Source organism: Hyalella azteca, unplaced genomic scaffold (assembly GCF_000764305.2).
Source record: "Hyalella azteca isolate HAZT.00-mixed unplaced genomic scaffold, Hazt_2.0.2 contig17115, whole genome shotgun sequence".
Classification (NCBI taxonomy): Eukaryota; Metazoa; Arthropoda; class Malacostraca; order Amphipoda; family Hyalellidae; genus Hyalella; species Hyalella azteca.
The window spans coordinates 40,652-56,979 of NW_025946912.1; the positions used below are offsets into that span (position 1 = coordinate 40,652).

Consider the following 16,328-nt stretch of genomic DNA (forward strand, 5'->3'; position numbering starts at 1 on the left):
ACACAATCATACACATACTGAATTTCTCTTAAATACTGTCGTTAAATATTATTTTCATAAATTATATTAATAATAAATAACTGTAGTTATAAAAATCTTGTCATCATTTGAATAACACGATACAAGTTATAAAATTCTCCATGAAAAGACAAAGATGAAGTTTCAAACTTGGAGAAATTAGTGGATATTGAAAGTCATGTTCATATTATAGTGATGTCGGCACTGAAGAATAGGCCTGATGTGGCCTATCGCCGAATCTTGTACATTTCGTGAATTGTTCATAGAAGATCTGAATACAAGTCCTTTGACCGGATCTAACACAAGTTGAAAAAATTTATCCAGTCTTTTAAGGCCACATAATTAAGCTTACCAACGGCAGTCATATGGTTTTTAGTCCATGCAGATATTGTTTATAGTTGGAATGTAGATGTATTGCTGAACTTACAACTCGCAATTATATAAAGTTATTGTAACTCTAGCAGCTAACTGAGTTAAAAGAGAATGTCATTTTAATATTTTAGAATTTAACTGCAAGCTGGTTAAGGAACTGATAAGTCTGTTTCGGAATTCTGCAAAAACTAATGTCTTTTACTTGATTTCAGGATTTACTGATAGATACTACGAATATTAAGCACGTAATGAACAGAATAATCAGTGATCAACATATGGAAAGCTGAGCCCTTATCGCTCTGAACTGCTGCCAGTTACAGAGCAGCGTCGGTCAGCTCTAAGCACCGCGTCGGCAGAGTATCGTCAGTCAGCAGTGAGCCCCAAGCAGCGTCATTCATAACTGAGCCACGGGTAGGCGAGGCATCGTCAGTCAGCACTGAGTCCAGGTCAACAGAGCAGCGTCATTAAGAATTGAGTCCCACGATGACAGAGCAGCGTCAGTCAGCACGTCAGTCAGCACTGAGCACAGGGTTGGCGTAGCCCTCAGCGCTGTTCCTCCTGACGGCGTCGCCAGCCTCGTGTTGAGCGTCGCTGACGCGCGGGCCGCCGAGCTGCCAGAACTTCCGGCCTCTGACCAATGCAACTTATTTTAATGATTTATTCTAAATTAAAAATTGAAAATTAATCCGTCACATGAAGATAAAAATAAGTAAAAATATTCTGCGACTCGGATCGAATTTATTTATTGCATGCTTTTAGTACGACCTTCGGACTTTGATAAATATCCTAGTTAGCCCGACGTTGCATGGACTTTATAATTCATGGTTTCAAACCCTCAACTCACTGCTCGCATCTTACTATTCACAGCCACTTCGTCGATTTTGACCAGAACTGTCACAGGAAGTTTGGATCGAACCGGCAACTCACTGCTCTGAACTGTAACCACAGCGCCACCCTTCCCTAACTGATACTTTTCAAATGAGCAATAATCAATTTCAGCTCAATGGACCAAACATGCTCGGAAGACAGCGTGTGAATGCAATATTTAACAAAATGATATAGACAAAGAAAATTTGCTCTACATCGCCCTCCACTTCATTAATAACATTCACCCAGAAAAATAAATAGGTCACACTGTCCAAATAATGATACATTTTTTGGGCCTAGCACAGATACACCTTTTAGCCGCGCCAGACTGGGCACGAGAATCCGGACACCGACAGAAAAGTGCGTCGCTATTAGGACTTTAACTCATTTTCTCAGAGTGTTACAAGGTCGGACAGTAAGGAAATTGTCTTTTCTTAACGTAATCTAAGTTAAAATATCAATATCAAACATGGTTATAGATACAATATGAACACATTAATAAGCTCCACTAAGAAAATAACTCACTTGTAAGAGAAATATTTGCTGTCGGTGAGATGTGTTTCAGCCTCCAGCAGGTTCTGAGGCACAGGCGCGTTCAGCGTCTCCGGCAGGAAGCTGGACAGGACGCAGCCTGTCAGCCCCAGCAGCATCAGGATGATGAAGGGAAGGCCGTACCATTCCTTGGCCTGCATACAGTAATGCTTACCAAGTCGAAATTTCAATGTTTATGGTAATTCTGTTATGTCATTATATATGCAAAATACCGTTTAATAACAGATAAGCCATATTTCTTGATGAGGTGTAAATTTTATATAATCATTATGTTGGCAGGGCGATGCGACGCAGAATTTTAATATATTCAAATTTAAATAAATTCAACGACAAACAATGATTTGCTAAACGTTATAAATTACTAAATCTTAAGAAATTTGAACAATATTCATCCAGACGTCAATGATATAAAAGTGTGTTGTAATGGGAAAGAGTCTCGCCGCAAGTCATGTGACAGAATAAAATATCTCCAGTCAATGGCTCGACAGTGCGTGACCTGAATGCGTCTTATGATGATAACTAAAAGCCAAGTAAAAGCCGTGCACACAAAAGCCGTGCACACAAAATCCGTACACACTATTTCTAAACACCTAGGCAGGCAAAAGCATTGAACTTACTATAAGTCTAAATTAATGAAGTGAGGCAATCAAGCTTAGACTGGTCTTTAGCCATAGAGCTCTGCGGTCTCACATCTACGGAACTTGATTGAGGCGGATGGTGCACAAGCAAGTCATCATAAAGCGGATACGAAGAATAAGAAACTCACGCTATAAGCAATGTATGGCGATGCAGTGCCGATGCTCGAGGCGAACATGGAGGCAAGGCCCATGCCAGTGCCGCAGTGCGAGGTGGGGTACAGCTCACCGATGAGCAGGTACACCACAAGGAAACTCATCGTGATGAAGAACTTGCTCATCGTCAGCAGCATGATGCTCGCCCACACAGGGCTGTGTTCTGCCATAGGCAAACTAAAATATAAATTGCATGATAGGGAAATGTTTTCGGGGAGGCCAATGTTAAAGCGGACGTGGCAGTAATTTTCCCAGGCTTAGAATTGTACTTCGTTAACTGGCTACTGAAAATCCAGATAATTATGAGGTCTACTGCGCTCCGAAGCTATGAAGAAATTTCTCTCAAGCATGACGTATCGGGCTAAGTTTTCCATCGTACAATTGTAGAATCAGTATAAAATGTAATAAAATTAATTTATAGATAAGATTTTGATAGTGAATCTTAAAAAAAAGAATTTATACGGATACTAACACAAGTCAATTCCTAAAAGCAGCCGGCGCTGTTGAACGGCGTTGTGTTTGAAGCGTGGAAAGGGAATTGTGAGCAGTCAAAACTGAACTCTGTCTTCTGAACAAGAACTTATAAAACCAGATATTTCCAATTTCTACATCAATTGATTCTAAAATCGATGACATAGTTTGCAAAGAAGGTTTTTACGAGGTCTAGTCTCATGGAGGTCTAGTCTCATGGAGGAATATTTCGCCATCAAGATCAACTATCAATATTTCACCATTGAGACGAACTATCACTACTTCTCAATACTTCATCATAGATGAACTATCACTATTTTATCATCGAGAAGAAATATTGACAGCGTCTCACCAGTGAAGATAGTGGCGGCCGCGCAGCAGGCGGCCAGCAAGAAGCAGAGGCTCTGGCTGAGGCGGCGGCCGAGGCTGAGGGACGCCCACCAGCCCGCGGCGTTCGCTGGCATCTCCGTGACGCCGATCAGGAAGAAGTTCATGAACAGGTTGCCGTTCAGGTTGGAGGTGTTGTACGCCAGTCCGTAGAAAAATATGTTGTTCAAGACGCTGTAGAAATTAATGCACATTTTAATGAGCCAGTGAGACTTGTTTTTAATAGTTGGGGTATCCACTAATGACTGATTGGTGATCTCCAGGAATGAATAATGAATACGGAATGGCACGTATGTGCAATAATAATACCGGAGGCCGAAATTTGCACCCAACCAGTCTATTTGCGGCCATTAAAAAACAAGACGGGCGGCCACCGCTTAAAAATTGACCGGACTGCAATAATGGCCTCGTTCAAACGCTCATACGCGTTCGGGCTGGTCAAATTCTCAACGGCCAGTTGTGGCCGTTAGTACTGGGTTGCAAAGCTGGCCTCATGTAAACGCGCACTTTTTCTTGGCTCAGCAAAATAGATAGACTGTAAATGTTGCAGAATTTATTCATTTCTACAACTATGACACTTTTGACAGACGAAGAAGGTAGTACGACTAAACGGTCATTTGTATTTTAATCGAAAAAAACACCACAGCTACATACCTGTTTTAGTATCTTAAGCAGAAAGACACAAAACACTCACTGGATCAAACAATTATTTTTATTACTGAAGCAGTAACTACTAAGCTAGTGCTGCAATACTACTGCTAAAACTGTGCAGTGACTCCCACCAGTGAAGAGGATATAGATACCAGTCTCATAACTCCCACAAATTAGTATTTAGTAAAGCTAGGCTGCATTAGCAAGCACGACTTACTAGCAGAACGTCAGTAGGATGGTGCGTCTCCTCAGGACGGGCGTCTGCAGGAGCTGGTAGGCGCCGTGGTTCGGCATTCGCTTTTTCGATATTTCTGCACACCGAAGCAAACACATTCCGTTATTCTCGTTCTAGAATTAATTTAGAACATGGCCGATAGGTACGAGTTTCACGAATTAAATTCAAAAAGTGCCAATAGCTCCCATAATAAATAACTTTCATAACAATAGCATAACGATAAAAGCAATGAGCAAGCATCTCAGTTTCAGAAGCAATATGATAAAGACTAAAGATAAATTCTCGAGTAATATTAGAAATAAGCAATGAATGTAAAGGAGGACCTGAGAGCTGATCATGCAGCTTGGGCGGCACGTCGCGGCCGTTGACACGCGCTACACGCGCCAGCAACGCGTGCGCCTCGTCCACGCGCCCACGCGTCAGCAGCCAGCGTGGCGACTCGGGGATAAGGCTGATAGTGAAAGTAGAAATAAATTGTAAAATTATTCAATGAGTGATATTCACCTTTTAAAGGTTAGAACCACAGCACCCATGTAAGAATCAATTTAGTACAGTTTGTGGTGAATGACTTCATAGCAGAAGTAGGTGCTGATTTTTTCACAGTGGAAAGAGTGGAATAAGTTCAACGGAAGAGCGTTTTTTTATAATTTCTCAAGATCATTTCCGAATAAAAAGAGGGAAATTAGTAAAAACTATGTACGTGATAACATACATAGTCCCTATTTGCATTTTAAAACCAGAATGTCATAGGCCCATAAAATCGCTTGAAATCAAACTTGAAACTCAATGCAAACACAGTTCATCCAGAACATTACGATAGACTTATTCGACAATTAGCACCGCCATACTGAAAAAAGCCTCCCAATATATGTGAGGGAAATAAGCTCCTTCGGAAATAATGTCGCATCTACTGTATCATGTATGTAATATACAGTCCTGGGGAGGATATGACGATATGAGTGCCTAGTGACGATATGAGTGCCTAGTGACGATATGAGTGCCTAGTGACGATATGAGTGCCTAGTGACNACGATATAAGTGCCTAGTGACGATATGAGTGCCTAGTGACGATATTAGTGGCTAGTGACGATATGAGTGCCTAGTGACGATATTAGTGCCTAGTGACGATATTAGTGGCTAGTGACGATATGAGTGCCTAGTCAAGATATAAGTGGCTAGTGACGATATGAGTGCCTAGTGACGATATGAGTGGCTATATGAGTAGCTCACAGCGCGGCAGGGAGGTAGAGCAGGAAGGGCGTGCTGATGATGATGCTGAGGATGCGGTGGCTGCGGCTGAGCCAGGCGAGCAGCGCCAGGACGCACGTGCCCGCCGACCAGAACATGTAACTGATGGACGTCACACGCGACCTCCACGTGCTCGACACCAGCTCGTACGCTGCAATATCGAGCAAATATTGTAATTATCTTCTTTATTTGGCAAGATTCACCAATAGAGAACCGTTTGTGCAGCTTCAACATCTCGCCAAAACGGTGCCAGTTTACTGCAACTACGTATTTATTAGCATGTAGAGGATGAATACTGTATTCACTCTGCAGTCTGTCCTGATGACACTGTGAACGATAAACTTCGTTCACTATTAGCCGTGTTCATTTTATCTCGTGTGCATACCGAAAGCCACATCTAGCGTAGCCGCCTTGGTAACATTTATGTCGGACCTTACTTGGGCGGTAGCGACGTAGTGCAAGGTCAGGTCTGAGCGGCTGTGAGTCAGGTAGTCAGTCGTGTCCCGCCAGCCCTACAGTGGGGCATACCTGTTCTCATCTCACTCCGCTCTGTCGACTCTCAGCTATTCCTTACTCTAACGCTGGAGTCGTGGCTGAGCCGTGGAAGATTAAGTAAACTGCTCCTCAATAATGTACCTGATGTCACTCTAGTTTAATTTTAACCGTGCCAGTTTTTTAAACTGTGCTTTGCTGAAATATAACTACGTTGTATCCGTGTTACCGAAGTTGTAATGAACATCCCAGTGCAATAAAGTGCAATTGAACTTTGTACAAGATAGTTACCGACGTTTGGCCGTAAGGGCTCTGATCATTCTGAAAGTTTAATAGTTGCAGCCGGCGTCCGGTGACGACACAAGCATGCAAACTACAACTTGAAGCATGTCCAATAAGAATGCGCGATCTTAATCTATAAATCATGTAAGATTAACCGTTCAGTAACGTTTATTTCATTATGCAAATCAAACTTCACAGCGTGAACAATATCGCTTTCTTAGCATCGCAACAGATACAACCGGAAGCAGTCCTTTAACAGAGGATTAATAAACACGTGAATAGTAGAAGTCGGGACCGACTAGTTATTTTCTTCAAAAGTTTTAATTCATAAGTATTAAAGTATTAATTTAAGTATTGAAGTACTAATTCTGACCACAAGTAGTCGAGATCGGAGGCTCTCCAACCATTTTTTGCACTTAAAATTCATAATGATGAATCCATTACTCCATCTTCTAGCATAACCTCTGAATCATTAGACTGCGACTAAATAATTTTTCTGCAGATTCTGACCGAGTATGAGGGAAATCTCAAGGATGGGCGGGAAGGAGGTGTTGGCGAGGAACTGAGTGGTCATAAGCAGCCACTCTGACGTCACGTACACGCGCACGATGCCCATCACGCCGAAGATCGCGGCGCTCACCAGGAACATGAGACGGCGACCGAACCTAAGAAATGTTGCACATAACAGGCGTGGGCTAAAACCTTGATCGTAGTAATATTAGATTTTACTTAAATCTGAACAACTGAAATAAAGAGGGTCTAAGTAAAAATGGAATTCTTTTAACCAAAGCCTATTTATGAGCAGACGAGTATCAATATCAATTTTTGATAATAATAATAATAATAGCGGTTTCAGCGTTTATTAGGCCGTAGGCCTGTCGCCGATTCTTAACATCGCAGAACATTCACAGCATTTTGAGGTCTCGAACTCGCAACTCACTGCTACAATTCTGCTGTGCTTAACCGCCCGGCCTCCTCGCCGATTCTGACCAGAAACTGGCGTATAGAGCTGGGATCGAACCCGCGCCTCTCTGCGCCAATCTTGGTACTCTGAACTTTAACCACTGGGCCACCCAGTGGTTAAAGCAACTAAAGATGCAACTAAACAGTGACATTGTGAGTGAAAACCGAACTAACCTAAATCTGTTAGTCCTAAAACTAACCTAAATCTAAATCAATATAAACTACTTACTTTAAGCAATGAACAATGGCATGAGTATGCAAACTAGGCGACCACCTAGAGCCACAACAGTAACATTAGATAGTAAGAAAACGAATTTATTTGGTGGCAGAGTTACCAAAGTAATTGGCGCTAACTATATTGAAAACTAAAAGAAATTTTCTCAGAAATTAATGTTCAAATAGGAAGGTCAGCTATGCAACTCTGGCGGCATACATAACGAAGTTGAAATCCTATCGGGACGGGCTTCGAACAATCGAAGATGCAGGTAGAAAATTAGCTGCAGAGCTGTAAATAGACGATTAAGAAATTAAATAGATGATGAAGATACGAAGCGATATCTTTTAGGAACATGATAAAAAGTTAAAAATCAAGTTTTTTCATTCGTTTCTACTTAGATTATGTATTCGTTCCTTCATTGAAGAGTTGGAGGAGCTTCGTATTAGCACACACAGGGAAAGTTTCAGCCGATAGTATTAGCGGCAAGTACCTTTTTACTTCGAATATCGGGCTAGTTTTTTTTTAATTTTTTAGCATAATTTTCAATAATTTTGATAATTAAAAATAAAAATTAATAATTTTTATTATAAATTTTAACCCCATATTCGGAGCAGAAAATACTTGTCGCTACCACCCATAGTTTTGGTCTTTTGGAAACCTATAAGTGGGCCGAGAATAATTCAACATAATTGGTGGAAAGAGTTGACGAGACATTGAAACGACTCTTAAAGTGAAGCTAAATAAAACAAGTTCAAACAAAGCAGGTGAGTCGATTACATTATAAACACATATGGCAGCGCCACAAGACTTACAGGTCGGAGAGCGGGTTGAGGAAAAGAGTCCCGACGACATTGCCGGCCAGTCCCACTGACTGCCACATGGCGACTTTAGCGCTGTTGTCGCACACCCAATCTTGCCGGGTAGTGAGAGTCTCGTCGAAGTTGTCTTTGGAGTATAGATATCCCATTTGGCAAGCTAGGCAGCGAGAAAATAGGGATAGATTATTAACATTGACAACAACCAAATCATTAGTTCAGTCTCACTCAATCGATTGAGATCACGCTTTTGAAATTTAAGAAAGCGATTACGGATATAGTAACACTCATTAGCCCTTGATATCATGAGGCCCCATGCCCCCAGCTCACAAACATTAGTAAAAACAGTCAATAAACGCCAAACTCGATTTTTGCTCAAAAAACTGCGAGAGGATTGTCATTTTCTTAAGCGTATATAATTTAGTTGAAATAACTGGTTTATATTAGGCCACCTAAAATGATCTCATAAATTCAGCGAAAACTGGTACGTAAATAATAGAGAGCTACAAACAAATGTTCAAAGTAGTTAATATGAATACGAATGAGAACAAAGGAACACAAAAACAGTGTACCTATACATCACGGAATTACACCGCTCTACAGGACTGGCAGGTGATATCGAGTAATGATACAGGAAGTTATACATTTGCAACCAGCGTACACACTTCAGTACTTACGAACTATAGGCGTGGAGTTGTCAGGGTACAATATCCAGTCACTGATGTTGCTGATGTTGTACTGAGTGCACTGGGAAAAACTGCCATCTTCCTTTCTGAAAATGGATAATTCAGGTAAAAATCAGCTATGTTGAAAGATACTAAGCATGATGCCTGTCGTGTGATATGTATTGCTTATCAACAATATTGTAATATTTGCCTGAGAAAGTATGCTCAGTATTACACAGATGCCCTCGACGCGACATCAAGTTAAGGGTACATTCACAAGATTTTGTTTAAAAGCAAGATGAATATTAAAGTTGGCAAAACTCATTTCACCAACAGCAAAGAATTAGCTGACAAATTATCACACGATGTTCAACAGAAAAGAATTTATCAGTTCAATCAACTTTCTTGGTAGCATCGCCCAAACTTCTAAGCTAATTATTTCTGCGACCCATAATAGACAGTGTCGCTTCAAAGGTTCGCCTTCGCGCTTAAAATGTCAGCCAACTTTCGTTTGACCCGCACCATGTAATGGCGCTGTTCTGGAGACCATGTAATTACTCTGCCCAACACTGAATTACGTCATTGAAGCCTGTAGCATTTTTACTAGGTCACTGCAATTAATTGATGCCATGGGTGTGGAAGACGAAAACAAAAATAATACGACGAAAACAAAAATAATACGACGAAAACAATAGTGTGCCCGGTGGCCGTATAGGTATTGTTAGGAAGCCTGCAAACTCGTACTGCATTTTCATCACCTCATCACAATGAAAACATGCCTACAAGATAAAATGAGTTCTTTTTCGAACAATGCATGAAGCATAAATTAAATAAATTACTTCATAAACTGAATTAATTGTACGTCATAAATTAAATGTATCACACAAAAAATATATCCTATCTTTCTTATATTATACAGATGGATTCATGAACTGATCTTAATTCATCTAAGGTTATATTTTACAAGAAACAAGCTTGAAATTGACCCCTTCATTTCTGGGTTTCCTAAATGGCAACGTAAACTTCGACAAACTATCGTAAATGATAAATAATAATAATAATAAAAATAGCGGTTTCAGTATTTAGTAGGCCGTAGGCCGTAGGCCTGTCGCCATGGCAGAATATTCAAATTATTTTGCGGTCTCGAACTTGCAACTCACTGCTACAATTCTGCTGTGCTTAACCGCCCAGCCACCTCGCCGATTCTGATCAGAAACTGGCGCACAGAGCTGGGATCGAACCCGCGCCTCTCTGCGCCAATCTTGGTACTCTGAACTTTAACCACTGGGCAATGATCCTCATAGAATAACCAATTTGAGGAAAGCTCTAGGTTTTCCTTAAAAAAACTAGAAATATGCATATTCTTACTCCCATAAATTAAAAAAAATTAGAATACATATTAAGAAATTCAAAGGTTAGTGAGGTCAGTACGAATAGGAATGCTCACTTGTGTTTTGTTTATACTAGAAATATTTGTCACGTCTTGAATGATTCTCAGTATCTACTTGACTAATTGAAAGGGTGATAGTTTAATGAAACGATCAGCTGAACACACAATCTGCATCAATGTTAAATAATATCAGCAAACGCCATTAGAATAATCATGACGATGATATCGTCCGAGGAATGAGGTCTGTGAAAGAGGTGTCGCCGCAGGTGCTGTGAACAGGTGTGGTACAGTCGGTCAGATGTGCTGTGTGGTACAGTCGGTCAGATGTGCTGTGTGGTACAGTCGGTCAGATGTGCTGTGTTGTACAGTCGGTCAGTACAGTCGGTCAGATGTGCTGTGTGGTACAGTCGGTCAGAGGTGCTGTGTGGTACAGTCGGTCATAGGTGCTGTGTGGTACAGTCGGACAGAGGTGCTGGGTGGTACAGTCGGTCAGATGTGCTGTGTGGTACAGTCGGTCATAGGTGCTGTGTGGTACAGTCGGACAGAGGTGCTGTGTGGTACAGTCGGTCAGGTGTGCTGGGTGGTACAGACGGTCAGATGTGCTGGGTGGTACAGTCGGTCAGATGTGCTGGGTGGTACAGTCTGTGAGATATATTGCACACGAAGTTTTTTGTTAATTCAGTCGTCGTGCTCACACATTCTTATCAAGGGCCTAAGCAGCACACAAAGATACACAAAATGAAAAATATAGCGTATTTTAACAAGTCTTCGGCAACATTAACATTATTCACAAGTTCACAACTATTTTATTATTGTTATTATTATTCACGAAAAGTTTTCCTATCAGTCCAAACATCATGAATCGACTGAAGGAATTAAAAATAAATAAGCAGGATCGATCTCTCATCCATATTCGTACGTTTCTGATTAGCTTTTTTTGCAGGACTGAGTTTATGAAAAGGCTAATAATTAGTTAAAGATGCAAAAGAACGACACAGATTTTTCACTGGTCTGTTAATGCAGGTTTCATAGCAGATGTGAGATCAGAAAACGTGGACCGTCTTCGATTACACAGCTGCGCCACAGCACGAGTGTGAAGATGTGAGACTTTCTCGTGATATTCATATTTTTTCCGCTATGTTATATGACCTTTCCGTGTGTCACTTGTTTCTTATCAGTTATGTCATTGACGAAGATGTGTTATTTCAAGAGAATCAATTGAGTTTCTAGTGAGTGCTAGTTTTTGCAGCAGGTTATTCCTCTATAGCAAACTCAATCATGATCATAGCCAGTGTTATCTGTAAGAGTTTGTACGGTATTTTGATATAGCTTCGAAGGTTGGTGGGTTTTGGAGCTTCTTTCCTCAGTGTTGTTGAAGTTCCAACATGACACCTAATTAGATAAGTGTGTGTTTAATTAAGCTCAATTATTATTCTTTGCGTGCAGGGCAGAGAGTGGCTGAGTCACATCAATATCCGTCGCTCCATCTATATAAATTTGCTTCAGATTTGTTTTCAGCTTTCAAAAGATAAATACAAGTATGGACCCCCATAATCGGATCTTTCAACGTACAATCCAGGATTAAATTTCACTGACATCCACCATATACCGTTGTTGTTCATCAACGCGAGCACGTGTAAACGAAGCCATTGGGTGAAATTTTCATATTATGCTTGAAAAATATAATAGACAGTAATTGGAATGAGAATACAGTTAACCACTTTCGGAGTCATATTCACAAATGGAAAATACCGGATAAGCAAAACGCGCTCTGAAAAATCAGTTTTGCAAGGAAAACCTGGTTCCTATGGTAAAAATTAACAACTGCGTAAACAAACGGACATCACACTTATTGGAAAAATGAACCTATCAATAATAGGAAGGAATTGAGTATAACAACGATTGAGTAGCGATGAGGAGGAGAAGCCTCGCTACTGGATAAACAACAAACTGGATAAACAAACTACTGGAGGATAAACAAAACATTTAGGAATGTAACAAACGCACCAACTATGGTGAGAATTAAACTTTTCATACAGGAGAATGAAGTCCAAATAACAACGGGAAAAATAAATCTAAGTATTACGAGGAATAACAAATTTGACAATAATCACAGCAAAGCTAACAGCGATTGCTTGCATATTATATTTGACCTTGAGCGTGTCTCCTACACTTAATTATTGCTCGCTTTTACTTCACTTTTTGTTAACAACTTTCAGCATTTATGGACAGATAGCATTAGCCTAAGAATGTTGAAGCTCTCCCACACTTGACTTCGCGACCGTTTTCTTTATTGCTCAGTTCATAACCCCTGCATTATCTAATTTAGAAGTGAGCTCAGGTGCTGGCATGTGTAAATAGAGTCCCAAGCTGTAGGCTTTAATGGTTCATCACGATTGCCAACAAGACTGATGATCTCGCACCGGTTGACAATTCAAGCGGCCATCACCCACCTGGGGATGGTGAGGTTGCTGAGGCGGGTTGAAGATGGTGCATGTTGCTAGTACCCACCTGGGGATGGTGAGGTTGCTGAGGCGGGTTGAAGATGGTGCATGTTGCCATCACCCACCTGGGGATGGTGAGGTTGCTGAGGCGGGTTGACGATGATGCATGTTGCTACCACCCACCTGGGGATGGTGAGGTTGCTGAGGCTGGTTGAAGATGGTGCATGTTGCCATCACCCACCTGGGGATGGTGAGGTTGCGCCACTGGAGGAGGTCCAAGTCCTCAGGTTTTCCAGGCACCAGGCACCAGTGGTCAGGGGAATCTACGAGCAAGATGGGCACAAGCGCCACCCAAGCTACCATGAAGTCCAGAGGCGCCAGAAACGCCCACAGCAGCAACTGCTGGTAGCGCCCGCACGACCCAACGCTCTCCAGCACCTGCATCGTTACAATGTCGGGAAGAAGAGCTAGTCTTGAATTACCGTGAGCTATTTAATTATATTATCATGTTATCTAGTTGTCATGTCTACGAGTTGAGCGTTAGAATACGGAATAAAAGTCTTCAGTTAACGCGAGTTATGTCATCATGTTATCTATGTATAGTTATGCTGTCTACTGGGTGAAAGTTAGTACACGAATTTGACAACAATAATGAGTGACATTCATTTTTTTGCACTTTATCCATGCATCGTTTGTCTTCTGAGAAATCAAGATTCTTTATACCTAATTAATTATTGCGAATTATCGCAGAGGGTTCCATGAGTTCGTCAGTCAAGTTAAATATGATCATTACAAGTTCACAAGACACCAATATCAGTAGAGAAAGTGCTTTTGAAAAGTAAGAAAAAATCTGTATAACCTGACTAGACTTGAGAGGTCGTTTAAGGTGGACGTGCGAGTCAAAAATGTTTATTTAGTAACTCGCCAAATGGACTGAGATACTAAAAAATCTATCGCACATTTTAAAAAAAGATAAATACATAGACATTTGTTTATAAACATTCATTGGGATTCATGAAAATACACGTAATTAGCGAAATATGACTAAAAGCTCAAATTCTATACGAATAAGGATAATGTACGTATCAGTGTTTTTTTTAGATATTTTTAGTGTTAGGGAAAATATTTCTAGTGTTTTTCCCAAATATTAATCGCAATCTCCCTAAGTTGAGTACGAGGCGAAGTCGCCAGTCAATGTTGGCGGGACTTCCTCTAGTTTAGACGGCAACACGACGTCAGTTAAAGCGTAAGTGGGCAGTAAAGATGTGTCAATACAATTGTTGTAATCTCCACTTAATTTATCTTGAGTCGGCAAGATGTTATAAACAACTATGTAAAAGCCAATGAACGATACGCATTCGCGATGCAAACATTCAAGGGAATAAATTTCATTTACCGTAAGCTGAAAATGTAAGCATTTGGCAGAGAAAATTATAGAGATTACGTTGCCTTATCCAAGTTGAGAAGCGCTTTCGTCATTTACGCCTAACGACGTTAAATTGCTCTCTATGGTGGAGTTGCCCTAGCTGGTTTCGGCGTCACTTCTACATTTTGTAGAATATGTTGTGGCTAAAGTTTGCAATCAGAATAATAACTGAAATGTCGACTTCAAATTAAATATCAACGAACTTTAAAAAAGAAATTAATCCGCACAAACGAAGGAAATACAGAACTTCAATTTTTAAAATTATTTGCATCAATATACTGATTCCTTTCCGACAAGTGGAGCAAAAAAAAAAAAAAAAAAAATCAGCGGATAAAACATAATTTTTAATTTCATTTATCATTAGAAATTAAATGGAAAAAAATTAACTAAAATTTCAAGTTTGAACACAAGAAATGCAGGATATTTAAATTTGGAAAGTGTGTATGAATTGATAATCATTAAAGATGACCATTTCGGTACCATTGCAGCCCTAAAAACTCGAACCCTACAATCATAGTTCTAACCAGTAGTTTCAGGATTATTAAATTAAAGTGCAGTAGCCGCTGAGTGGCGAATGCCGAATCGTGTGTCATTGGCGAATACCGACCGGTGTTAATGGCACGTTATCTTGAGCTGGCATCAGATATTTGCAACTAATAATAATATACACGAGCATTCTTGAAATGATCATTACAGCACAACTGCACGAGCTCAGCGAGAAGTGAAATTCGCAGGACAACATGCAGGAAACGCAGCAACATACGGAAGTGCACCTGCCGCCATTTGTATCCGCAATCCTTTGTTACTTAGTTCGTAGAAAATAACTCTAATCATAGGTGCAGGTATATCGAGTCTCGACTACCTGTGCCGCTGCTCTCAAACTTTGCATGAACTTACCGATTCAAACAACGTGTCTTCTTTCTCGTCTTCACTCTTCTTGGCAGGCGCTGTCGCTGTCATGATAACTTGGTGGAGATGTTGAACGTTGAGAAAAACTCACTTTTTGTCAACAAGGATACTAGACTTCACGGGTTCAGTTTTTATATAAAAACTATATACTATGCTAACTATATACGTTTCAAAATCTTTTCAACTACTGAGTAAAGCCTAAAGGGGTCGTTGATTAAATATTCAAAATCGTGAGAGATGCCATTACGGTGGACTTTGCTTCTAGTAATTCAATCACAGTCGAGAATTAGCAAATTGTGCCTAAGAGAGAAGAAACACACACCTAACCCCTACTGTGTCAACCCAGCGACTGGTGGAGCCTGGACTGGAGGCAGCGACGGCGACCACCAAACTGCAGCTGCACGGTCTGCAACCTTGTACAAGTGCATGGGAGACCCGCGTGATGCAATAACACTTCCCAGTATCGTCTTAAAAAGTTCGACTCTAATTTGACATTCATCTTAGCGCCCTTTTTCCTTGAATCGTTTGTCTTCTGAGAAATCAAGATTCGTATTACCTAATTAGATATTCATATCACGTTATTAAAGCTTTGTCTAAAGTCATATAATCGTACTGAGTAATTTCGCTTGGCACAGAAGTAATATTTTCATTAATTTGTGAATCTATAATTTGTATACTAGAGCGAAATTTTGTACTCAATAATATTCGATAACTGTACAAAGTTTATGCCAGTTTTAGAGCACCATCACCGATTAAAAAAAGGAAATTTGTACGAACGAAGATAACCGTCTTGATTCGCAGAGGACCAAAAACTTGAAAATAACAGCATTAATGCTGCAAAAAACTCATTTAAGTGGCAAAGTTACTAATGAGTGTTAATGAAATATATTTTTAATGTACAAGGAAATAAAAGCGAAAGTTTCCAGTCAGCTTGCATTATGAAGGAGTTGAAGTCAATATTAGCATTTTTTTTATTCAACTGAATTGCCTAATAATTTACAAAACGTAGTTCGCAGACAGCAAAAATTTCAAGAATTTTCTGGTATATGGGAAATTTCTCGTCTTTTCCGAATCCTTGGGAATTTACCCAGCGCAAAAATTGGACGTTTCCGCTGGCGTCTGAATTTTGGCTT

The 16,328-nt window shown here is 40.3% G+C and overlaps 1 protein-coding gene across 1 annotated transcript; it reads right to left on the reverse strand.

Annotated features, from left to right (window-relative positions):
- Positions 1–226: 226 nt before the first annotated feature.
- On the reverse strand, positions 227–15,570 carry LOC108682581 (carcinine transporter). The gene is made up of 12 exons (XM_018171775.2): positions 15,184–15,570; positions 13,102–13,298; positions 9,039–9,133; positions 8,359–8,521; positions 6,877–7,031; positions 5,575–5,743; positions 4,668–4,795; positions 4,327–4,420; positions 3,424–3,632; positions 2,576–2,763; positions 1,783–1,943; positions 227–1,020 (listed from the first exon to the last, which is right to left on the reverse strand). Exons 1-12 carry the CDS (start codon positions 15,244–15,246, stop codon positions 900–902), a joined length of 1,743 nt encoding a protein of 580 aa, XP_018027264.1. The 5' UTR covers positions 15,247–15,570; the 3' UTR covers positions 227–899.
- Between the last annotated feature and the right edge of the window lie 758 nt (positions 15,571–16,328).